Source organism: Sinocyclocheilus rhinocerous, unplaced genomic scaffold, assembly GCF_001515625.1.
Source record: "Sinocyclocheilus rhinocerous isolate Xijiao unplaced genomic scaffold, SAMN03320098_v1.1 scaffold1938, whole genome shotgun sequence".
NCBI lineage: Eukaryota > Metazoa > Chordata > Actinopteri > Cypriniformes > Cyprinidae > Sinocyclocheilus > Sinocyclocheilus rhinocerous.
The window spans coordinates 845713-872108 of NW_015629065.1; the positions used below are offsets into that span (position 1 = coordinate 845713).

Below are 26396 nucleotides of genomic sequence, written 5' to 3' on the forward strand. Positions count from 1 at the left end.
GGTTAAGCATCCAATAGCGCGTTCCAGCTGCGCTCAGCCAGCGTTCAGCTGTGTCGAAGAGGTTTTCTCAGCGGTTAGCCCACCAGCCGTGCGCTTCTTCTACTAATATATATCCATAGATACACGCGTTTTGGTATTACCCGCCCTTGCCGAGCAAAGATTGGTTGGAGAGTTTTGACATGTATGTCAGCTGGTGGGAACTGTGGGGGTTTAAACCCTTGGGAATGTGAGAGGGGATTTAAGTACGTCTTTATATGCATAAGTAGGTCTGACTATATCTGCGTTTCAAGTGGGGTTTCAAAACATTTCAATGATCACAAAAGTTAGATTACAAGAATTTTTCCTGGCGGTAAAGAGATGCTCGCGAACAGTAACAGCGTTAGCGATGTAACCATGGCAACAGTAAGCTTCTCGAGCACATTCACAGTATCATCATTCGATGAAGCACGAAAACTTCTTTTTACTAGATTATACATAGACAGCACAAATATAACACAAAAACTGTTTAAAAAGCTACTGCGTTTATTCGTTACCTAAACTCAGATGAACCTCAACAGAAAGTACTCCTATATAGAAATAAAAGAATATCACAGAAAAATACGCTATTGTAAAAAAAAATTAAACTCTAACGCAATGCACTACAAAATTCAAATTACAGGTAAAACATCTGCCCTATTTTTACGGATTTTTTTACAGCAGGGTTTCTCAACTCTGGCCCTAGAGGTCCACTTTCCTTCAGTTTAGCTCCAGCTCTAATCAAACACACCTGAACAAGCTCATTAAGGTCTTCAGGTTCACTAGAGTTTGACCAAGGTTGGAGCTAAACTCTGCAGGAAAGTGGACCTCGAGGGCCAGAGTTGAGAACCCCTGTTTTAGAGTGTATAGATCTTTAATTTAAAAGTTTAATTGAAAATAAAAATCTATGATTTAACCTTGTATGGTTTTTACAGTATTCCCATATTCATTTGAAAGTAGTTTAGAAATCTATAACTAGTCCATAAACTTTTCATAAAACATCAAATATATTTCTATATATTTAATAAAGAAATATATAAATATTAATTTAATTATTATTAATAATTAAATATATGAATATTATAAAAATATTATATGAATACATAATATATAAATATAGCATAAAAAGTGTTTGTGCTTACTATAGTTGTAGATTTTGTGCGTTAATTTGTGATGAACAATTACTCATAATAAATAAAGCTGCAAGCAGCAATTAAGGGGAAAAGCAGTGCAGAAGCAAGCAAGGCAGCAAGCATGTACTGTATACAACAACTGTAGCAATGAGTAATTGAAGCCATTTTAAGATGATTTTATTCAAAATGGCTGAAAAATCATAAAAACAACCACTAGTAATGTGATTTAATGGCTTATCACTTTTGACCAATAGGTGGTGCTGTTATCAAATCAATGTGGTGTGTTCTGTGTGAGGTGACAATGGCACATACAAAGTTTGGTGCCAATATGCCAAAGCTTTGCAGAGATACAGCCTCAGACGTGGTCTGGCATAATGCCTCCAAAACGACTTTGTCTATCAACACGAAATCCATAACTTTTTGTCAGCACAGTCTGAATATGATCTGACTCAATTTCAGTGAAAATTAGACAAACGGTCTAGGAGGAGTTAAAAAAAAAGCAGGTTTTGAACAAAAATCAAAATAGCGGACAGGAAGTTCGGCCGACTATGGCATAATTAGTATCTATGTTGTCGGCATAGGCCAAGGAATGTTTTGAGACCAGTTTCATTACAATAGGCTAATGCAATCAAAACTTATTCGAATTTTGGGAAATTTCATTATTAATGGTTAATGAATGGTTTATCATTTTTGACCAATAAGTGGCGCTGTAACCAAATTGATGTGGCGTGGTCAGTGTTAGGTGACAATGGCACAAGTTCTGTGTCAATATGTCAAAGTTTTACAGAGATACAGCCTCAGATGCAATTTGGCATCATTCCAGCAAATTTGGGGATGCGTTAAAACAATAACCTTTTGTGTACTATCAACACAAAATCCTTAACTTTTTGCCAGCATGGTCTGAAGATGATCGGAGTCAAATTTGGTGAAAATTGGACCAACGGTCTAGGAGGAGTTCGAAAAATTAGGTTTTCAACAAAATGGTGGACAGGAAGTTCGGCTGACTATGGCAAAATTGGTATCTATGTTCTCGGCATGACCCGAAGAATATATTGAGAATATAAAGTTTCATTACAATAGGCCAATTTATTCAAACATTATAATTTTTTAAAATTTAATTATAACTTTTGACCACAAGGTGGCACTGCTCTGAAACTTCTTCAGTACCATCAGGGCATGGTGCCAAAGACACATGTCCAGTTTCGTAATGATATGCCAATTCATTCGTAAAATATAACATTTTACAACAAAATCCAAAATGGCCGACACCCAAAATGGCTGACATGGGAAAATTGGGTATGGCTCGACTCGGCATGCTGCACCAAATCTAAAGAGACCATTTTTGTGACCAGTTTGTAGCCAAACCATTCAGAAGATATTAGCAAAAATAGCCATTTTTCATAAAATCTAAAGAGACCATTTTTGTGACCAGTTTGTGGCCAAACCATTCAGAAGATATTAGCAAAAATAGCCATTTTTCATATCTCCCGACCACTAGGTGGCACTGCACCGAAACTGTGCAGATAGCCTCAGGTCATGGTTATTATAACACACACCAAGTTTGGTCTCAATACCGTTGTGGAGATATAGCCTCACATCCATTTTTGCGTGCTCTTTGTCGAATTCGTTCATGTGTTATTTGAGAATGGTTTGACGGATGAACTTGAATTCTATAACTTTTTGCCAGCATGGTCTGAAGACAATTTGAGCCAAATTTGGTGAAAATCAGACAAACCATCTAGGATGGGTTTAAAAAAAAAATTTGTTTTTTCGAACTATTAAAAAAATTCAGAAGAATCTTGACCTTACACATTTTTTATTTTGCCATGAGCCAAGGATTCAGAAGAAAACTATTTTTTTCTTCTAGACCTTATGGTTCAAAAGTTATTAGCATAAATATGAGTGAAACTTTGGACAAGTGGTGGCGCTAGAGAGTTTGAGTTAGAGACACCAAATTTGCTGTGGTTAATGATGAGACTGTCCTCTATCAGTGTACCAAATTTCATAACTTTCTTGTCATAGACTCGAGCGGAAGAAGAAAGAGGCGGCGACGGCCAACGGATACAATAGGTGCCTATGCACCTTCGGTGCTAATAAATATGAAATTAATCAAGAGAATCTACCGATTTAAATAATACCAGCTTTTCGCAAATCAAATCAAAAACCCCAAGTGAAAAGTCATTTTATTAAATCTTGGGCTTTTTTTAAACATAGGCTATTTTTAATTTCTGTGTGATAGTTATTTAGCACCTGCAATGTATTTCTAACAGTTTAAAATAATATTTAATAATTCACCCAATGCACAACTAAGAAATAACCTTTTTTTTCTCATTGTTAGAGTTGGTTTCATTACACCCTGAAAAAAGCATAGAAAGTAACCTTCTTTCTGCAACCAGAGGTCAAACAAAAAGACCAAAATACAGATAAGACAGAAATAGAAAAGATTTTAATGTATTTGTTTTATTACAGCTAAACCGCTCTCTACATAAACAAGTAACATTCATTAAGTAAACAATGTATCCCAATTCAAATAATAAATAATTCATATAATATTTTGTACAAACTGGTATTGGTTTCCTGTACATAATGATTTCTCTCATAGCGTACCATACTGTAAGAGAAGAACTTAAGGCAGAGAGTTCATACTTGCCAGTTACTGGTACAGCTACAACAGACTGACTGTCTAGTGGTATATTTCAAGGACATAGCGGATCAGTGGGCACATGAAATGTATGATTTCAGTGCAATGTCAAATGGGAGATTTGTGTAGAATGACGGCGGTCTCAATTTTGTGTGCTATCAAGTAACTCAGTGCAAAGGTAAAAATATATAAATTAAACAAGCACGGGTTCATCAATCCAATTGTTAATTTGCAAATCACTCATTTAGAAAGACAAAAATCACTCATTTAGAAAGGTTAGTGGACTCTTTTGTGTACTGGCTGTCATCAAGAGATTAAAAGTGTGCTAACGTTCATCCAGGCCTAACATTAGCTGTTCCACAACCTTTTTTTTTTTAATGCACGAGAATCAATGACAAACAGATGTCACATTACAATGCAGCTAGAGGATGTGCACACGCAGCTGGCTTTTATCCTGTTTAATTTCAACCAAAGTTGAATGTGACACAGCAAGTATGATTGTGGAATTAGTGCCTCAGTTGTCTCATATAGAACAAATATGAGAGAAAGAGAGACAAGGACACGTAATTAGCTACTTGTACAATGCAAAGCAAGTGTTAAGAGCTCTTGAAATAATTACGAAATAAATGCATGAAAGTAATGCGTGATCAAACAAATAGTAAAAATATAATATATAGATAAAATAAATAAATTCAATTTTAAACAGACGAAAACAGACAGCACAGATTATGTTGCAATAAGGTCACCTTCCAAGCACACTTTGAAAATCTATAAATTGTAGCCCAACCTGAAGCCCAAACCACACAGACCTCGAGAAAATGACATTTCATACATGGCGTTCTCGACATTTAAAATGGAATAACGACACCAAATGGAAATGGCAAGTGCGTTTAGCCATTTTTACACAAAGCTGTCAACTGGTGTTCGATAGCTGGAATCTTGGGACCAAATTGGGATCCTAAGGTCTGCTGGCGAGGGATATTACACTTCTGTAAGGTTCCTGTCTTGAGGAAATAATTAACATCTGCACTACGGCTACTGCATCGTTCTGGTTATTTTTCTGTCATATCTGCAACAAACTAAATGAGGTATGCTATAGCGTCTGATACCCTCAGCGCTGTTTTTGCGAACCACACCTTGTCTTTTGAGGTTTAGTTCAGACAAACAACATCAAAAAAGTACAAGAGTTTACCTCAGGTACTAACCAGCAAATCTGGGCACTGAAACCAAACTCCACTTCTTACATACTTAATGTGGTGATGGATGAGAAAGAATGTGCAACTGGAATAAGACGTGACCTCTGTCGAACTCTTCAAGCATGTCGTGGCTAGATTCTGTATTGGCATAAGGGAATGCTTCTGTACAGCATACATCCTACATAACTTAAAAGCAATAATAAATTACCTGCACAGGATAATGGCATTAAATAACTTGATGTTCCCTCGCTGATCAAACAATGGCTGAGGGAAAGAGTCTTCGAAAATAAAATGATAACGATGACTGCCATTCTATTACTTTGACTGAAATAATTATTTGAAGTGAAATAAAATAGCAAAAAGTATAAAAGGTACAGAATAAGATAATCAAGGAACAACACAGAGCAGTGAAAAACATCTTCAGTATCCATGGAGAAAATACCAACTGAAGTCACTCACTGGGTAGGCAGCGTCCTATTGTTTATATACAAAAGTAAAACTGAAAATAGATTTTTCTTCTCTGTACACAGCAATTTTATTCTTCTCTTTACAAAAGTCTTTGTTCTCTTTTTTGTTCTCCCCACCTTCCATCCTATTCACATCTAAATCCGACCACGAGTGCACAAAGCTCCTTCCGCGTCCTCCTGTTGTTTGTGATAAAGGCTTGTCCGATTGCGTGACCCCCGGCGTGGTCAGTCCAGTGAAATGACGTCGGGGATGGAGCCGTATATTACGGACGCAGCGGCGGCGGCGGCGGCAGCGTCAGAGCGCGAGCGGGCCACGTTGCTGTGTGGGTGGCTGTCTCTCAGACTGCTGGAGGACACCAGACTGCTGCTGCTTCCGCTGCTGCTGCCCCCGCTGCCATTGGCTGGCACTAGCGAGCTGCTCGCCGGCGTCCCCGACTGCTCCAGGAAGAGCTGAGATGAACCGTAGGGCATGAAGCGGTTCAACAGCAGCTCGTGGTCTTCTGACGCTGACGCAGAAGCCGAGGCTGCGGCGGCAGCGGCCATGACCATGTTATAATGCTGTGGAGAAGTAGAGATGAACAACTTAAGGCTATGCTGATGTTTAATTAAAAATGTTATCTCTCAGTCAGATATAGGCCCTAGTGCATCTAATCCATCTAGTTTGGCACCTGGAGTGGTTAAACAGACGTTTGTTTGAGCACAATGCTGCCCTCTAGCTGCTGTATCAGAGAGTGAACCTACCTGGTGATTGTCCCCTTGTAAAAATGAGAAGAAATTCAGATCTGTAGAACAAGAAAAGAAGTTGTTTGGCATAATTTTTTTTACGAAATATTTTGACATTTTTAATTACAACAAATTTTCAAAATCCTTTAACTTTGAAATCCTAGATTGAATATACAAAATTACATGAACAAATAATATGTTTAAATTATGCAAAGCAAATAATGGATTACTATCAGCGACAACTACACTATCCTTCAAAAGTTTGGGGTTAGTCATTTTTTAAAAAGAAATACACACTTTTATTTAGCAAGCATGCATTAAATTGATCAAAAGTGGAAGTAAAGCCTTTCCAAAAACTTTCCAAAAGATTTCCATTTCAAATACATGCTGTTCTTCTGAACTTTCTATTAAAAGAATCCTGAAAAAAAAGGTTTCACAATAATATTAATCAGCAAACTGTTTTCAACACTGATAATAAGAAATGTTTTTTCGAGCACCAAATCAGCAAATTAGAATGATTTCTGCAATCACAGAAATATATTCCATCTTAAAGTATATTAAAATAGTAATACTATTTCAAAACACTGTTTTACTGTATTTGTGATTTTAAAAAGCAGCCTTGCAAGAATTTTCAATTCAAATTCTTTCAAAATGTTACAGACCCCAAACTTTTGAACGGTAGTGATAACGCAGGCAAATCAGCACAAACAATACATCAAATATTTTATTATTGAAATGATGACAGTACCCGAGAGCTCACTGGGTGTGTGGTAATAGTGATGGTAGTCCTGGATGAGAGGAGGAGGGGGAGGGATGTAGTTTGTCTCCATTGCTGGCATGCTGGGAGCTCGTGCCAGTGGAGATGCCTGATGATGCAGATTTAACACTCTGCAGCAAAATATAACAAAATAATTAGGAAAACTAGTCAGATATTAAAATAATATTTTAAGTAACAAATACAATGGCTCCAAATATTATCAAAACAATTATAAAACCACACTTGAACGTGAATTTATTTGACAAAATATAAATCAAACTGCCATTTATAATAAACCATTCACAAATATTACTTTTTAAAGCATTTTACAAAAACATTTGTTGGGTTTTAAAAAGTTAAAACAATAGATATACTGTTCTAAATAAATGAAAAATAAATTCTCACCCTTTGTTGACAGGCGAGGAGGTTGGTGATAGAGATGGACAGGCTCTTTTAGGTGGAGGCTCGTCATTATCTTCCTCATCTGAGGAGCTGTCCAGCGTCAGGTCAATCACCTCCACTTTCTTACTGCTACTGCTGTGGGACGAACGGTTTCTGTGGTCTGACATAACTGACCGACACGAGTCTTCAAGAGAGAAGCATAAAAAACAGACCTCCTTGAATCACCATGTACTTACTATGTTTAATACTGTACCGTGCAAATTAGGGGTGTAACGATACAAGTATCCGTATTGAACCGTTCTGTACAAGGCTTTCGGTTCGGTACGCATTACAAACCGAACGATTCGATCCGTTGGACTTGTCCCATTACATTTGGAAAATAAAAGAGCTTAAAGTGTGTGAAATATAATGTTCTCAGTGCCACTGCAACGTGCTATCTGCTCAGTGGCGTAACGTTAGCGGACGGGCACGCAGGACACGCACTGTGAAAGGTCCCGCGATAACCTGCCCTCGCTGGGTTGCGTCAAAAGACGATGATCTTGTATCGACGATAGCCAGAGATATTGTCAAAAACATCAATTGTTGGCAATATTAAGATATTTGGCATTTCCAATTAATGTAGGCCCGTTACATTCTTATTTTTATTAGGCCTTATTTTTATTAATGGTATCGATATTTATCGACGGTACACCTTCTATAACGATAGAAAAAAAGTTCGATATAGCGCATGATATAGGCACGTGCTATGAGTGACGCAGACAGCACACACAAACACATGCTGAATTGAGTGCTGTGCCTGCCTGTGATGAGGGGATTGTGATTTTTTTTTTTATATAAGTCAAATTTAAAATAAACATTTGCATTTTAATGCAAAAATAGTACAATCAAATGTTAGGTGTGCTTCAGGTAGTGTCATCAGTGGAGCACGAGATGCAGTGATGATGATGTAAGTGACGTTGTTGCATTTCAATGTTTTGTAGTCTATCCCACGAGACGTGCCGCTGCTGCGTTATTCATTCAAAATATTAGAGAAATATAGTAGCTCAATGCGTAGAAAATGTTGATTAGGTTAAAACCGAAACCAAGCCATTCACACAGAACGCAAATTCAGAGCATTTTTTAGACAGACAAATATGACTGCTGCACTTGCATCTCACCATGCAAAGTTAAAACAGTTTAAACTTTTAGAAAACACGTCACGAATTTGTGGAAGTTTAATCCACAATTAATGTTTTTAAAGGCAATCTGTGTGATGGGCGATTCGGCTCTTTGTATTAAGCAATGCATAAATACATGATGCTGTTCTGTACATAATTGTTTATGCAATTTACGAAATTATATTTGATTTATATGAGTTATTTTAGACGTAATGCATGTTTTTCCTTGCGTTGACAATTTAATGCGCGGCATTATTTTGCTCATTGTGCCCTCCTGTGGCCTCGGGAAACAAGCCAAAAGTTTCCTTAAGACCTATTTAATCTGCATATAAAACATTAGAAACGAGATATTTGTTTAATTTTTATTTTGTGTTTGACTGTTAAAACAAAAAATATTTGTTGTTTGTCTCAATAAATTGGGTTAATTTAAAAATACAGTGGTTAAATTAAAAAAAAAATTCTATTGCTCTTTGTTTTAAAAAAGGTTATAAAAAATGTCAATAATTATCAATACCGAACGATATGAAACATTGTATCGTTGATACATTTTTTAGCTATATCGCCCAGCCCTTAATGCCTATTATGAAGTTACTTTTATTATTAAATTAAAATTACAATTAATTTGCCCCACAATAATTAACAAATAACTGACGTGCTGCGAGGATAACAAAAGACTAGGCTATTTACTCCTCAATTAAAATGTTTAAAAAAAAATGTATTTTAAAACGGGTCTATTATACAATGAATTATAGGCTTACAATTAAAATATTAACACCAATCATCAAAAGTCATCAATAAAAATCAATGAAATAAAAAGCTTTTATTTCAAGCACCGACTTTCAAAAACAACCTGTTTTAACACGAAATATGTTTCTTCTAATTTTTTTTCACTATGTAATATTAGAAATATTAAGGGAATAAATGAAAACAGTTAGCTATATACCGTTATCAGCACATGTTGAAGTAGATCTCTGAGAGAATATGCGGCGTCAGATGCCGAAAGCTCCGTCATCACGCCGTCAGTCCGTTTTTACTTTCACTTTCTGCATAGTGAATTGACTGAGATTAAGATGTTCACCGGCATAACTCTTGCGCAAAGTTTGCACGTTGCTTGAGTGTGATATATCCATTGGCTCGCCTTCATGGTTTAAAACAGAAATATTTCCAACATTGCGACGTAACCAATATAACCCCCGTACCGAACCGGACCGTGACACCACTGTGTCGTATCGAACCGTGAATTTTGTGAACCGTTACACCCCTAGTGCAAATGTGTAAAATTTTTACTACAGGACTGAGACACAACTGTCTATTGTCTCCATAACTCCTAACAAATATAACAGTCTTTGTTGTAATACCTTCAATGCCATTTGACGAGGCTGACACTTCCTGTACCACCTTCTTGGATCTCATAGGAGCCCAATTACCATCTTCCTTAAACTGGATCTCATCACAGTCCACACAACTGCTCAGGATCTCCATGAACAACCTATACAGAAACAAACATACCTTTAAAAAAACCACACACACAACTTTCCCAAGACTTTTCCCAATTTGCCGGCATACACTAACGTTCAAAAGTTTTTTTTAAAGAAAATAATACACTTTTTCCAGTAAGGATGCATTAAATTGATTGTGAATTGAAACTGAACTGAAGTAAGTACGTGTGAAGTAAGTAAGAAAATAAAGATGTTTATAATGTTTTAATATATTTAAAAAAATAAAATTTTACCAGCTCCAAACTTTTGAATGTTAGTGATAAATGCTCATACACAGGAAATGACTGGTACTTCAAAAGAAAGAAAAAAGAACAAAAAACAATTACAGGAGTGTTTGTAGATTTAAGATGGCCCACAATCACAGGTATAAAAGGTGAGAGCAGCACTGACCCATCAATAATTAGGTGCTCAAATGGGGCTTTCTTGTCGCACACCGGACACACCCAGGTGGGTTTCTTCTCATTCATTTGGATGTAGAGCGTAGCATCAAAGCACTGCAGGTGTGAGCAGGTGAGCGCTCGACAGGGAATCATCAACCGCATCTTTCCGAGCTGTTCATTTACACACAGATGGACACACATCAGCATACATTATATTGGCCACATATTGCTCTCAAATTTTATAACTGAATGATGATTATACAGTAGTATCTTATTTCTAAACTGCTAGCTTGTGGTTTATTCTCCATCGCTTAAAATTATTAAATTGACAAAGAACACAATATGGGAAGTCAGAGAGTCATAAGCAGGGCTCAGTGGCCTTGGTGAAAAGAAAGAGTTTCATTTTTCTGACAAAATGATTAATGCAATTGTGTCCGAAGGAACATTAAAAGGTTTAACAGAACCCTTTGAAGAGAATAAAATCTTTATTCAGGGTTGAGGGTCCATTACACACCGGACAGAGCAAGGAGACTCGCAGACTGGTGGTGGCAATCTCACTGTCAGGGTCGGCGGTAAGCTTTTCTTTGACTGAAGACAAAGCACAAAACATGGACTCAATCACATCACTTGATTCACGACATTGAATATCTCCAATCATATCCACACACTGCTAACAGGTAGCTCAAGTAAGCTCTGTAACTTTACAGGTTATTGGAAAAACATTTTATTTTGATAATCACTTAAACAAAATAGCGAAAATGTTCCAAAATACTTGAAGTGGAAGACATTCAGCTATATAAAGGCTCAATCCAACTGTTATAAGTCTAGAGTTAACTTACTAAGTGCTCTTGAGTGGTCTGGGTTTCTAATGCCTTTTGACCGTAGTCTCTGTAGCAAAACTGAGGAGGACTGTTGTCGGACCAGGTACACTGCCATGGAGTAACTCTGTATGGACAACACAGTATTTAAAACACATTCTGATGATGGTTTTCAATTTTAAATCCATCAAGAAATAGATTTCAAACAGATTTACATTCATTACCCTTCCGATTTCCGACGTCCATGACACAACAATGGTGTTGGGAACTGTTGTAGACAGCCTAACCAGGGAGGTAATGTTGATGGGTCTGCTCGGCCGCTTTGGCTCCACTCCATTTTTGGTTGGGGGAAGATATCCCTGAGGACAACCACAAAACATCATTGAGTTTAGCACATAAAACAATAAACTACAGATAAATGTTTGTATCTGAAATATTTTTTGTTATAATAGTAATATAGGATAATAGTTATAATAGTAATAGAAATATTTTCCTTACACCATAAATTGTAAGGAAATTGTAAGTCGCTTTGGATAAAAGCGTCTGCAAAATGACTAAATGCGAGTATATTGTTTATCATTGTTTCAAACAATTTGTCTGTCATTAGCAGATGGACTGAAAGATTCCTGGTGATTTGTGACCAAAAATAAAGCCAGACTCACAGGGAGGTTACAGGGTTTTCCATTCACTTTCACACAAAGGTTGGGTGGGAAATGATCTTCCTGAGGACAACTTGTCTCTGATAAGCAAAACCTGAAAAATATGTGTTGAGATTCCTTTAGGAATGTGTGGGAAAGATTTCCAAGACTCTCTCTCTCAGAAACCCAAACAAAAGAAAGCTACGAAAATGGGGGTAGGTTAGCCTCAACACAGGAAATCAGAAAATAGACACAACACATTCAAATACACATATCCAACCGCACAACACTTTCAATAGCAAAGAATTTGCTATTTTATATGGTAAACACTAAGTTTTACATTATCATAAGATTTTGTGATAACACAAAACATTAAACAATGGTGGCAAGTAAAAAAACTCTTTAAATAATTATTTTGCTGCATGTTTCCAGTCCAGCTGAGCATTGAGGATCTTTTGTGGGAAACTGTTGTCTTATCATACCTTAGCTGTACTTGCACGGTGAAGTCACATTTGGTCCCAGAGATGTCCCTGTCGAGACAAGAGGGTGGGAGTAAAGGAATGTGATAGAGCGTAGGAGAGAAAAGCATGCCAGACATTCTACAGGATCGCTCGCTTGGGCACGTTTGATTAGCACTATTGTCTGCTATGTAAGAACAAAAGGAAGATATCTAAAAAGACAAGATAAACTGCTAAACAGCTGTTTTAAATTCAGCAGGGTTTCAGTTCTGGCTGAAATAGCTTTTTTAGTTCAAATTTATTACAAGCTCAAAATTAGTTAGAGTATTTCAAGCACTTGAACCATGTTACCTTGTCCAACTATGTAATTTAATATCCCCACACTTACATTGAACTGCTAATCTGTTGAACCTGCTGAGGCGTTAGTGCAAACGCAAAACATGTTTCCTGAAACCTCTGACTGCTGTCTGAGGCTGTAAAACAAAAAGAGAGGAGACGATTACAAAAGATGGAGAACCCATCGCTCTATTGATAAAATGACAGTGATGAGACTTGAAGAACTCTGTGAAGGAAAGGTCAGCCAAGCTAGTGAGTCATTTTCATTGCTACAATCATATTACACGGATACAAATAACAAGGAATTCAATGTTTTTACCATTTAAATGTGACTGTCTTACGAAAAAGAACAGTTCAGGGAGCTTACCAACTAGTCATTTATGTAGCAATTTCGAAAATATGTACTGCATACGAATGACATTTAGAGAACTGTGTGCTGCCAACTTTGTAGCAAATGTTTGGAGAGGGGCTTTTCTGTTCCTTACAGTCCTAAAGAAATGCTTTAGTAAGTCTGGTGTGTTTACTGAAGAGGAAACTGTCAGGGAGGACCAGCTTCCTTGTAATGTAAATAATTTCTGCTGGTCCACATACTTTTGGTTATATAGTATATATTTACATATTTCTTGACAGCATCCTTGACCAAGCAACCAACAGTAAGTAAAGTTATTATCTCAAAGCGATAACAAAGCATCATCTCAGTTACAGACACAAGGTTGCTGGTCCTTTTCTGTGGAACTACTTTAAACGCGTGTGCAGTTTAGTTCAAAGCCAAACTCTACAACATGGCTAAAAATAACTTGGGGTTACATAACCCAATCTCCTTAAATGAAGCAAGGGTTTCAGGAGCAAGAGAGAGAGATAAGAGGAAGCTCTATCTGCACCTCTACAGGCGCTCCAAACCGCACACACAGGTGGCTGAACTCAATGAAAGAGACTGAAATAAGGGGTGCGTGTTTTCTGCACACTGACCACTTGAGTAGTCATGTGAAGAGGAAAATCTATTCCACTTAAAGTGGAGAGAGTTTAAAGGGATAGTTCACCCAAAAATGAAAATTTGATGTTTATCTGCTTACCCCCAGGGCATCCAAGATGTAGGTGACTTTGTTTCTTCAGTAGAACACAAATTATGATTTTTAACTCCAACCGTTGCAGTCTATCAGTCGTATAATGCATGGCAATGGTAACAAAATCTATGAGAGTAAAAAAAACATGCACAGACAAATCCAAATTAAACCCTGCGGCTCGTGACGACACATTGATGTCCTAAGACACGAAACGATCGGTTTGTGCCGGAAACCGAACAGTATTTATATCATTTTTTTTTACCTCTAATACACCACTATGTCCAACTGCTTTGAGCGCGCGCACGGCATCCGGTGCGTGAGGGGTGTACGCGCTCTGGTGTAGTTTACGTTCATGGGTGTGTTGATATCCAGCCGAAGAGCAATCAACCGTAACTTCAGGCGAGCAGGCTCAGAAGTTGGGAATACGTGGAAAGTCACCACTCCCGAATGAGTTCGCGTGAGAGAACGTAATCTTTTAGTTTTAAGTCGGTTTGAACAATCCGGATAAGCGCAAGTAAGTACCATTTTGATTAGCCGTCGTACCTACAATGTTTGTGCACTGTGTAAACAATGAGTGACGTATACGCGCGAGAGATCACTTCCGGCGCTTGCGTAAACTACGCCAGAGCGCGTACACACCTCACGCACCGGATGCCGTGCGCGCGCCCAAAGATAGTTGGACATAGTGGTGTATTAGAGGTAAAAAATTATATAAATACTGTTCGGTTTCTCGCACAAACCGATCGTTTCGTGTCTTAGGACATCAATGTGTCGTCACGAGCCGCAGGGTTTAATTTGTATTTGTCTGTGCATGTTTTTTTTACTCTCATAGATTTTGTTACCATTGCCATGCATTATACGACTGATAGACTGCAACGGTTGGAGTTAAAAATCATAATTTGTGTTCTACTGAAGAAATAAAGTCACCTACATCTTGGATGCCCTGGGGGTAAGCAGATAAACATCAAATTTTCATTTTTGGGTGAACTATCCCTTTAACAGTGAGAAGCTGGCAGATGATTAATCTGTACTCATGAGGAAGGAGAGGAAGTGAGCCAATTCTCTGGTGCGCAAAAGATCCATCAACACTGGTTGCTCTCTCAGCTCAAACAACTCAAAATTCACCAATCATTTTCATCACATTGACCTAGAAAGAATGTTCAATCCGAGGGGCTTCAACTCAATATGGGAGAAGGACCATTGTTTCCTGAAAGTTGCTTGAAAAGCAATTTGATGTTAAAGGGTTCTTTGCCTTAAATAGCAAAAAGCACTTATTATATTGCAATCTGCACATAAATTGAACTCTATAAGAGTGCTTGTAAGAAAATGAAACTTGAAATAAGGTAATCTGCTTCCACACTCCAAAATGAGCTAAGCATTGGTTAAGACCCTAGATTTGATTCAAACTGCACTCATTGCAATTCATTTTTGATGCCGTTTGGCATAACTGTCTAAATACATATATTCTGAGTGTTTACTTTGGCATTCATTTTCTTTTAAAGAATAAAATGACAGGCTTGCACTTAAAAAATCCACATAATAATAATCATAAATGTCCTGAAGTGAGAACACTAAGGCTAGTTATGTGAACATCTCAGACCAAAATCAGAAAAAGTACATAACACTTAAACCTGCTGACAAGATAACTATCAAAGCAAAAAGGCTTTAACACAGCCTCCGTGCTTAATGACACATCCTTTCCATTGATATTGGCCTTATATTCTTAGCAGGAGCTGGACGACTAAATATAGCACAGGTGGCCCTTGTCCAATCTGATAAGCCATAAATCACTTGAAGAGCACCTTTATGTTTGTATAGGTGGGGGAGGTGAAGTCTTCATAAGAGGCCTACATTGCTTTTAAAGAATGTACAAAAATACAGATTTTCAAAATCGACTAGTAGTAGTGGGTTGTCCTAATCAGAGCTTGAAAACGAAAAAAAAACAAAAAATCCAATCGGTTCACTCAGAGCAGAATCGATATTTTAACGTTTCTGTTCCTGCGTTCCTCTGTATTATTGTTCCGAAACCAGTTTGCCTAGAAAAAAAACACAGGTTAATAATGTTATTTTTTAAACTTTTTCCTTTGCCTATAATAATAATAATAATAACAATAATAGCCTAATAATAGTAATAAAGTAAAGTGTTTTCTACTAAAAAAAGAACGGAAAAAAAACCAGGAAGAAATCTGGTATCTTAACCTGCTGCGCTTAGTCACAGCCAATACAGCATCATATTTTCTAGATTTTGGCCAAATTATAGGCTACTAAACAAAAGAAAAAAAATCTGTTAACGCTTTAAAGACAAAGTATTTTTTAAATTTAAAACACGCAACGCATGTTTTAAATCGCGGACTTAATTGCGATTCAAAAATCTCACTAAGAATATTGCAATTCGTAAATAATGTTGGTATATCGTGCAGCCCTAGACTCAACTGTGTGAGTGTGTGTGTCATTGAAATGCAAATTTAGCTGCAGCCAAGTGACTTTGTGTGACCCACCTTGTCCCACTCTGCGACCCACAGTTTGAAAACCCCTGCTCTATAGCATCAGAAAGTCTGCTAACAAAACTGCTAATGTTCATCCAGGACAAAGAATGATGCTTCAAAGGAGATGACTTTAGAGACAAACTTTCTTGGAAATGGCTTTACCATGCTATACACTCTCTGAAAAGCTGCATTTCTAAATTCATTACTGTAGAAGCACTATTCAACCTTAATAATCAAACAGTCAGCTGTTAGAGATCATTCCTATTACTCACCTAAACTGGTGGGCTTGATAAGCTCATCAAGTACATCGTAGAATGGCAGCCTTTGGAGCTTGACGTCTGGATGGACTGGGTGAAGGGTGGAGGCCAGATGGGACAGGCCCAGCTCGTGCTTCGGCCCAAGCAGTGCGACAGGTAGTAGAGACGGTGAGCCATGCCCATCGAATCCCAGCTGTGTCAGGCTGGCAGGCAGGCCTGGGGGAGCCCCTCCAGTGGTGGAGTGTATGCCAGGGAGGGAGAGGTCTGTCGGGGACACCATCTTTGTGGGGAAGCGGCGGCGGTAGAGCTCCCTGATCTTCATCTGCACGGCAGGGCTACAGCCGGCTTTCAACAAATGTAGAGCTTTGGTCAAGAGTTCGTGCTTCCTTCCATGTTTGTTGCGGCCTGCATATCCTAGAAGAACCTGAAGCTCTGAGACACGGAGGCTCATCACCATTTGCTGTTGTAAAAAAATAATAGAAGAAACAGGAGTTAAACTATGCAATCGACAAAACAAAAAAAACATTTTTTTTAATTTGTGCATTCCATAGGGGGAAAAAATAATACACATTGCATAGGAAATTTAATCAACTATGGTTGAGTAAAAGAGTAAATAGTTGAGTAATTGTATTTTTTTTTGTGGTAAAAATAGTAATAAATAGTAACAACATAAACCATTCAAAAGTTTGGGTCGGTAAGATTTTTTTTTAAATGTTTTTTTAAAGAAGTCTCTTATGCTCACCAAGGCTGCATTTATATTAATTAAAGCACACCAAGATGGTAATATTGTGAAATAATGAAATAAAATAGTAGGGCTGGGTAAAAAATATCGATATCTCGATATTAATCGATTCTCATTTTTACGGAACGATATCGATTCTTAAATCCCAAGAATCGATTAGTCTAGCCTGGTTTTTTTTTCAGTTAATGGACAGAACATCGAAGGGTACTTCCCATCCAATAAATTGCAATAAGCATTGTGCTTTGGTACTTTTAATATGAAACAAAGTCTCAGATTTCAAATACTGTCCATTGTATTGCAGTATAAATGCCGTTTTGGCAATGTTTCATGTGGAGTGACAGATCGCTGTAGCGCCTCAGTTCAACAGACGCGGCAGCGCAAGGCGCACGTGAACTGAATCATCTCCTCCACATTAATACCAGTTTCAGCACAAAATAAACATGACTAAACATCCGAAGGTAAGTTAAAAGAAAGAGTACAACTTTACAATCCGTATCCTGTTTCATGTAATCGCTCAATCTGTTTCAGCCGTGCAAAGACGTCAATATAACAGTTTGTAAACAATGTCACATAACGTCAAACTTTACCTCAGAAAAAACATATTCGGTGCCCATAAACTCATTAGTCAGATAGAAAAATAAACTGTAGAGAGGGGCATTTTGCTTAATATATGCACCATATAACATATTCATTATAGTTTTTACTGTTCTTCAACGTTTCATTTATGTTTGTATAAATCCATCAAGTTATGACAGCCACCATTTAAATGTTTATATTTAAAAAAAAACTAATTGAAGTAGAAATATTATTATGTAACTATAACTTTATTATTGTAAAAATGTTTAACCTTCAATATTATAGTAATGTAGTACCAATTGACTCTCATCATGTATATTTTACAGCATTAGTTGAGATATTTTTTTTCCTTGAGAAAATTAGGCATGTACTGTACCTGATATATATCCAAAATAATCGATATAGAATCGAATCGGTAATCGAATCGAAAGCTTGTGAATGAGAATCGAATCTAATCGTAAAATTTGTGTCAAAACCCAGCCCTATAAAATAGCCTAACTCTTGTCTATTTTAATATATTTTAAAAAGCAATCTATTCCCGTGATGGAAAACCTGAATTTTCAGCAGCTATTACTCCAGTCTCCACCGTCACATGATCCTTCAGAAATCATTCTAAAATGCCGATTTGGTGAAACATTTCTTAGTATTATCAATGTTACAAATAGTTGTGCCGATTAATTTTTTTGTGGAAACAATATACATATTACTTTGATAAATAGGATTCTTTGAAAATAGAAAATTCAAAGGGAAGCATTTATTTGGAATAGAAATCCTTTGAAACATAACTTCACTGTCACTTTTTATCAATTTAATGCATATTGACTGACTACTGAATAACCCACTTCCACATGTTGCACCTACTGACAGATAGACATATTCAAGATGAAATCACAGAGTCATTGTTTCATTTCTACGTAATCATTAGTCAACCTAACTCATGGTATTTTTAATGATGGTGATTTAATATGTAGTTATCCAGTAGGGCTGAACGATTAATTGCATTTGCGATAATATCGCGATATGGAAAAACGCGATTTTTCAATCGCAGAGGCTGCGATTACACGGTTACGTGACACGCGAGAGTAAAGAGGTGTGTTAGACTTGAAAATCAGATCGGTGTATGACATCAAAGTACGGCGAGAGAAAGTATAAGGAGACGTCCGCGCTGTCTTATAGCTCTCGCAGTACTTTGATGACACACACCCATCGGTCTAAGCAGCGCTGCTTCAAGTCGAGCGCGGGCCATCAGCAGAAAAAGAATACAGAACATAAAGAGCTTTAAAAAATAATTGCATATTAAATCGCAATCGCAATATTGGTAAAAAAAAAATCGCAATTAGATTATTTTCCAAAATCGTTCAGCCCTATTATCCAGTCTGTTCGATAGGACCTATGATTTATATGACGTATACACAATGTAGACAAAATTAGCATCAAGTTCTGTAATGGATGAGCGTTCATTATAACTTCACTGTCACTTTTGATCAATTTAATGCATCTTTACTGAACAAAAATATACATTGTTTAAAAAAAAATACCCCAAACGTCTGAACAGTAGTGTATTTTTAATAGATTTTGCAAGATGTTGTGACTACTGACAGATATCTCCAACGTGAAATCACAGAGTCATCATTTCTACTTAAACATTAGTCAACCTAACTCATGGTAACTAGTGTCTAGGTGCCTCATTTTTAATGATGGTGATTTAATGAGGTTATCCAGTCAGTTCGATAGGACCTATGATTTATACGCTTTATACACAATGTAGACCTACTAGGACTAAATTAGCTTTAGGCTCTGTCATGGACGAGTGTTCATTATAAACCATAAGTCATACATAGTCATACTGGCTAAAAGGCATGTCAGTGATGATACAATCAGTTCAGTTTGCCAAAAGCAGATTAAGTCAGGTTTTTGAAGGATTTTTAGGTTGTAACATTTGCATTGTGTTGTTTTGTTTGCGACGCAGACCTGTAATTGTGATGGCCCTCATGTACGGCGTTTGACCACATGTGTAAACGTTAACACCTACTTGTGTGGGATCAAAGCCACTTCTCATGTGCATGGATATTCTGAGACTATAAAGGGCTGTGTTGGTGGTACCGGCATTTGGATTCTATTACAATCTATGGGCAAGTAGAGAGGCGAAGAGGGTGCAATAGTGGGGGAAGGGAAGATCAAGCCTGAGCCTGGGCCAGTGAGCTTTCATAACAAAAGCAGTGGAGCACAGCTCCAGGGAAAACAAGAGAACCACAGACCAGCAGAGGCTCATATTTCTCCACCTCGGAGAGACCAGAGTCCCCTCCCCAATTTACTGCCAAGTGCCAACTGGACTGTTCACACAAATACTGACACAAACACTCTTTATTAATTTCCACCCACCCCACCTCTCAACACAAATAAACGGCTTCACTGCCGGTGCACACAAATGATGAGACTCTTGCTCTCATACTATTGTAGTGAGGAACGGCCCCCAGTGTAAACCTAGAAGAGATCAAGAAGTTTGGTGATTCAAGAAGAACCCATGGGAAAGCCTGATCTTTCTGGTAGATCATAGCCAGCATGGTTTCAGAACGTTTTTCTTTCATACTTCTAAAAGCAAATGAATATCCCACAACCTGTCTGAAAGTCTGGACTCTTGATAAACAGTTGAAGCCCCTGGTCAACAGGGAGCTGAGAGATCAGGGAGAAAGGAGCAAACACTTAAGTAAACGGTTTATTAGGATGAGCTCATTCTCTTCATGAGGGCCCAATAACCCTGTGAAGACAAAGGAATAGGAAGTGGACCCTGAGCTGTGCAAAAACCTTCCAGATGATTAAGCAAGCAGGCATCTTTCTTCATGTGATTCTAAGGAATCCTAAACCTCATGAATTTTCACAGCTACAGGCTGAGTCCACCTGCACAAGTTTGAGGTCGGTAGGGAAAAATAAAGCCTCTTATGTTCATAAAGGCAGTAATATTGTGTGAAATATTATTACAATTTAAAATAACCGTTTTCTGTTATATATATATTTTTTTAAATGCAATTTAATCCTGTGATGGCAAAGCTGAATTTTCAGCATCATTACTCCAGTCTTCAGCATCACATGATCTTCCAGAAATCATTCTAATTGGCTGATTTGGTGCTCAAGAAACATTTTTATTATTAATGTTAAAACAGTTTTCCTGGACTGGCTAATACTTTTGTGAAAATTGTGACATACTTTTCTGATTCTTTGATTAATAAAAAAAAGCAGCAGTTACTTGAAATACAGATCTTTTGTAAGTATCTTTACTGTCACTTTTGATCAAATTAATACATGCTGAATAAAAAGCTAAAAAAAGAAAAACCTTACTAACCCCAAAATAGTGAAATAGTAATTTATATAGAAATAGTGTTTGAAGCATAACTTTAGAGACAATTTACACTCTAATGTCATCTCTCAGTGATACAGATACCCTATGGGAAATGGGCTCTTGGGTCTGTAAACACACGTCTAAATATACCTCTACAAGCAGCAGGATGCTGAAGACAAGGTTTCTACACAAGCTGAGTCCATTAGGGCAGTGGTGGCCTAATGGTTAGAGAGTCGGACTTGTAACCCGAAGGTTGCGGTTTCGAGTCTCAGGTCCGTTGTCGGTGGGGGGAGTGAATAACCAGCACTCTCTTCCACCTTCAATACCATGACTGAGGTGAGACCCTTGAGCAAGGCACCGAACCCCCAACTGCGTGTTCATGGTGTGTGTGTGCACTTGGATGGGTTAAATACAGAGCACAAATTCCGAGTATGGGTCACCATACTTGGCCACACGTCACTTCACTTTCACTAAATCAACTAGCAGCTAGAAAACAAGTACCACAGGTCATGAAAAAAGTTCTTCTAAAAATCCACAGTGAGAGATTATAAATTTATAAAGAAAAAGACGCCTTGCAGAAAATATTAGAACAAAGTCGGTCCTGGAGAGCCAGAGTCCTGCAGATTTTTGCTCCAACCTTGATAAAAACTCACCTGCTTTTAGCTTTGCAGTAAGGCTTAGACCTTGATTAGCTTATTCAGGTGTGCTTTGATTAGGGTTGGAGCGAAATTCTGCAGGACTGTGGCTCTCCAGGATCAATGTTGGCCACCCCATATTAGAAAAAAAGACTGCATTTAACTAACGTATTAAAAGGGCCCTCAAATTAATAATTTAACTCATTATCTAGATAGATCTGCTGATTAATGAACTTTGCAACATTGAGAGTTATTGAGTTGAATAATGACACTTGTCTTTTCAGATATGCTTTGCAGCTGAAATTGTATTCATTTCATAAGTGAATAACTTTGTAACACTAGTAGTGTTATTTTCCTGTTTATTACCGTGAAGCTGCTTTGAAACTATCAATATTGTATAAAAAGGTGACTTGACTTATATAAATTTACATGACTTTAGATTTTATTACATTTTATTCATTTCAAGCTTAGAAATGAAAGTTCCCTGTTATTTCATGGGTTTACATGGCCGAGGGAACCCTGCAGGTTGTTATACTTTAATACATGATCCACTGTTTAATAGCCATTACAATAATTTGTGCTCAGACAGAAATTTTCTTAGAAAACTGATACAGTCTTCCAAGTTATATATTTTGGCATCTGTTTCCACAGGATCGGGAATGGTCTACATGCCAGGACTCAAACTCAGGCTGTCCGAAGCACTGCTGCGCTACAAATTTTATAGAATTTTGAGAGGGAAAAAACAAACAAACAGAAATTTAATCTAGAAAGCTTTAGTACCCACTCATTATGAAGAGTGAGTGACTAGCACAGACTTCAGAATTTCTCTTTTGTGCACCATAAAATACAAACAGCATACAGATTTAGAACAACATGAGGGTGAGTAAATGATGACAGAATATCTCTTTAGGCTCTCAGATAATTCCAGCACTACTTCCAAAAACATCAAAATAAAACAATAGCAGGCTCTGCTCTAAGGTCTGGGGCCCGTTCTTCGTACGTCGCTAACTCAGTTAGCTGGATTTGATTGTTGACGATTTCGCTTGATCTTGGATTGTTTGGCTCTTCGAAGCTCATCCCGGAGTTGCTGTCATAGAAACAGGTCCGTAAGCTTAAACCTGCTCGGGAACAGGCTTATTTCATGTAAACATGATTAGATTGCATCTTTTTAAGCAGAATCGATACTTAAAATCTGTCCGCTACCACCGCTACTTTATTACAAGAGTACCCTTCTAATCCAGGGACAATAATTTGAAATAATAATCATTTAAAAATTAATTTAAAAATAATATAATAATGTTGTGTAGTCTTTAATACTACAGACACAGCCAGTTTTACTCACTGAAAGATTATTAAATCATAAAATTATTACTTCATAATTGTATTCGAGTCTTACACACAGCAGCCCTACTAATCATCAACAACAGGTGTGTTCGAAGAACCGAATTAGCGCGATGATATCATCTTGGATGTGACATTTCATCTCGGATGTAATAAGCGACGTACGAAGAACGGGCCCCTGATCTCTGAATTAAGAACAGTCTAAATAGTACACTACTTCTCAGAAAATGTGCATTTAATAAAACAACTACTTGAATTAACAGTAAGGTTACTGATTTAGTTTCAATGAGTGTGGTTATCATAAGCCTTGACTCAGTTATGACAAAGACATAACTTAACCATAGGAAGCACTTCACTGAAAGGATGTAATTTTGATACCTGCATAAAAGCAGGCTTCCTTCCTGCATAACCCACAAATGCACTGATGCTCAATAACAATGAAATAAATCAAACTATAATTGATAATTAATTAAAATTAGGCTGAAGTATTGATAATGAACTACCTTCACATCTCCAACAATTTACAAAATGATAAGAGAAAATTACTTTTTAATTCATGTTTAACATCACCAGTTTCATTAAGCACCAGGTAGTGGTTTAAACTATCAGATTTTTGCTTTGACTAATACATCAAACATTATGATACAGGTTTGCAATGCAACTGTAAAAGCTAGTATTAAAATTTCACAATAACATACTATAACTAGAAGTACTACAACAGGTGTACATTTGATCATCATCTTAAGAGAGTTATTTCAGACAGTGATGGGTCAAAAGGTTCAGTAATTGAACATAAAAAAACATTCCTGATATTGGAGTCAAAAGGGTAAAGTATGTCATCTGAGAATGTCAATATTTCATCATTTTACACTTTCATATGAATTTAATTGAAATTCAAATGTAAAGACAATTATTTTCAGCCTGTAATGCCAATGCTGTCTGTTAGCATACCAAATATTTTATATTTACATTCTGGCAGCAAAATGTCCTTGTCCCTATGTAGCAAGTTGGTACTCCAACTAAATCTTTGGCTCATTGTTCGTGTCATTGTTTGCAAAACAACAGGAAATGCCTCCTATAATGACAAATCCAAAATGCAAAGCTTAAAACATAACAGCAGTTTTACAAAAAAAAAAAAAAAGAAATAAAACAAAATAGATGTTTTGTTACTGCCAACAAGAGTATCATGGTACAATGTGTCATTGCCAAATAAAGCTACTAATTCTATGAAAAAGAAAAATCTACTACATAAGGGGGCATGTTATCATGCCTCGTCTTCTCTTTTTGAAAAAAAAAAAAAAGACTGTTGCCAAATGGTCTGATCCATAAACGCTTTAAAATTAACTAACAGCTACTTTTGACAGTATACTGTCTAAGTGACAGAATCAGAGCCAGTAGAGGTCTACATGTACCTCTCCATAAGAAATAACATTATAATACAACAACAAATAGCTGACCAAATGAATTTTAATATCACTAGGAATTCACATCATGATTAAAACAAGAAAACGTAAGTGTGGGACAATCAAGCACAATCAAATCACATCATAATAAACAACAACAATGACAGAAGACATTAAAATGTCTTCATATATTGTCTCAATGCAGGACAAACAATCTCACAGCATCACCTATGTAGCAGCTAAACACACACCAACTTTAAACAAACTTTCTACTAAATCACAGTGAAACTAAAAGAAACAGGCCGTGGTCGATTGTTTGCATCAAAATCTGTTGATGTGTAAACAGAGACAGCATTTTTGGACGTCACATACTCGATTCAAAGGTTCAAACGTGTCTATGATGCCCAAAATTCACTCTTGGTTGTCAGATATCTAGGTCATGATGAGACTGGGCAGTTGTCTGTTTTTATAAATGGTTTACATAAGTCCTAACTGTCAAAGTACCGAATCTCCAGGCTGTTAGCAGCCTACGCACCACCCACATGCTGCTTCACACTTACGACCGACTCCTCTGACGCTCCATGGACCATTTAATCGCTTCATTTAAACGTTAAAACAACAATTAGCAATATTAATATCTTAATTCAGATGGAAGAGAGCTAATTTCACACGAGCAGGCAGACAGCTGTGCGGGTTAGCTGGCAGCTAGCTGGATCCATCACAACAATAACACTGTTCCTTTAACAGGGCTCAAAACTGCTCATAAAGCGCGTTTAAATCAAATACGGAACGGCGCTTCATTCAAAAGTCAATCGCAGGAACAGGTCGGACGCAAAACATTGCCGAACAGGTCTTGTATAAAGGCTGTATTGAACGTAATTTGCGGGTTACACTTTACCTTCAATTCCTCACTCTCCGCCATCTTGTTTCTCTGGCGCAAGCGTGATCAGAGCCTTGGCACGTGACCAGGACGGTTCAAACGTGCAGGAATCCCGCTGTAGTTCAAAAATTAGCGCGCGGATTACGCGATTTCACATTGCCTGAATGGAATACACGGCATCGACAAGATCTCCGGTAACCAGATTAGCTTTATCAATTTATACCATTCATAAATTTGTTGTTGAATTGATTAAACAAAAAGTTAACGGTACATACTTTCCAGATAATCGGATCTAATTTGCATTCAGTTGTATTAGTTGACCAGTGATGGGAAGTCCGAGTCATTTCCACAAATCGGTTCTTTCGAACGGATCGATACAAAAAAACAGGAATTAAAAAAAATAAAAGTTTGGGGATGATGACATGTTGTAATTTTGTAACCACGTGCATTTTTTTTTTTTACAACCATGATCCATCTTTCAAAATCAAAACCAAATATAATTTGCATTTACATTCAACAATGCTAAAATCCTTTACATCTTTTGGCTGGTTTTGATAAATAAAAATAAAATACGGATATGAGTTGATAGCTGGGGCCCGTTCTTCGTACGTCATCTGAGATGAAATGTCACATCCAAGATGATATCATCGCGCTAATCAGGATCTGGCTAATTCGGTTCTTTGAACGCACCAGTTGTTGATGATTAGTATGGCTGGATTGAGTTATCTGAGATAATTGCGCGTTCATGGGTTGGTTTAAAAGGGGCTACGTATCGATACTCGAAACCACGCCAGCTAACCGAGTTAGCGACGTACGAAGAATGGGCCCCCGACCTCTAATAAAATCGTAAACATCTAGTAAGTATTATTTGTAACATTTCTGCTGTTTGGCTATTTGCTAGGCTTTTTATCCCATCAGCCTAAACACACAAATAAATAAATGAATACATTTGTAGTCCATATGTGTGTAGGGTGAATCAAACACTCTTTCTGTAAGATCGCTTTTAAGCAGGCACGTTAAAGAACCAAGCATAGCTTACTTGATTTTCAGCTTTA

At 37.3% G+C, this 26396-nt stretch overlaps 1 protein-coding gene across 3 annotated transcripts; it reads right to left on the minus strand.

Moving 5' to 3' along the window:
* Positions 1–3600: 3600 nt before the first annotated feature.
* On the minus strand, positions 3601–25476 carry pias1b (protein inhibitor of activated STAT, 1b). Of its 3 annotated transcripts, none has more exons than XM_016550522.1 (14): positions 25360–25476; positions 16443–16887; positions 12673–12757; positions 12309–12356; positions 11851–11941; positions 11413–11547; positions 11210–11315; positions 10885–10958; positions 10381–10541; positions 9850–9980; positions 7338–7518; positions 6924–7063; positions 6194–6234; positions 3601–6010 (listed from the first exon to the last, which is right to left on the minus strand). In XM_016550522.1, the coding sequence occupies exons 1-14, from the start codon at positions 25381–25383 to the stop codon at positions 5678–5680; spliced, it is 1995 nt and encodes a 664-aa protein (XP_016406008.1). In that variant the 5' UTR covers positions 25384–25476; the 3' UTR covers positions 3601–5677. The 3 variants fall into 3 exon arrangements, with proteins under 3 accessions (XP_016406008.1, XP_016406009.1, XP_016406007.1); XM_016550523.1 differs by having other exon boundaries at positions 7338–7503; positions 11404–11547; XM_016550521.1 differs by having other exon boundaries at positions 11404–11547.
* Between the last annotated feature and the right edge of the window lie 920 nt (positions 25477–26396).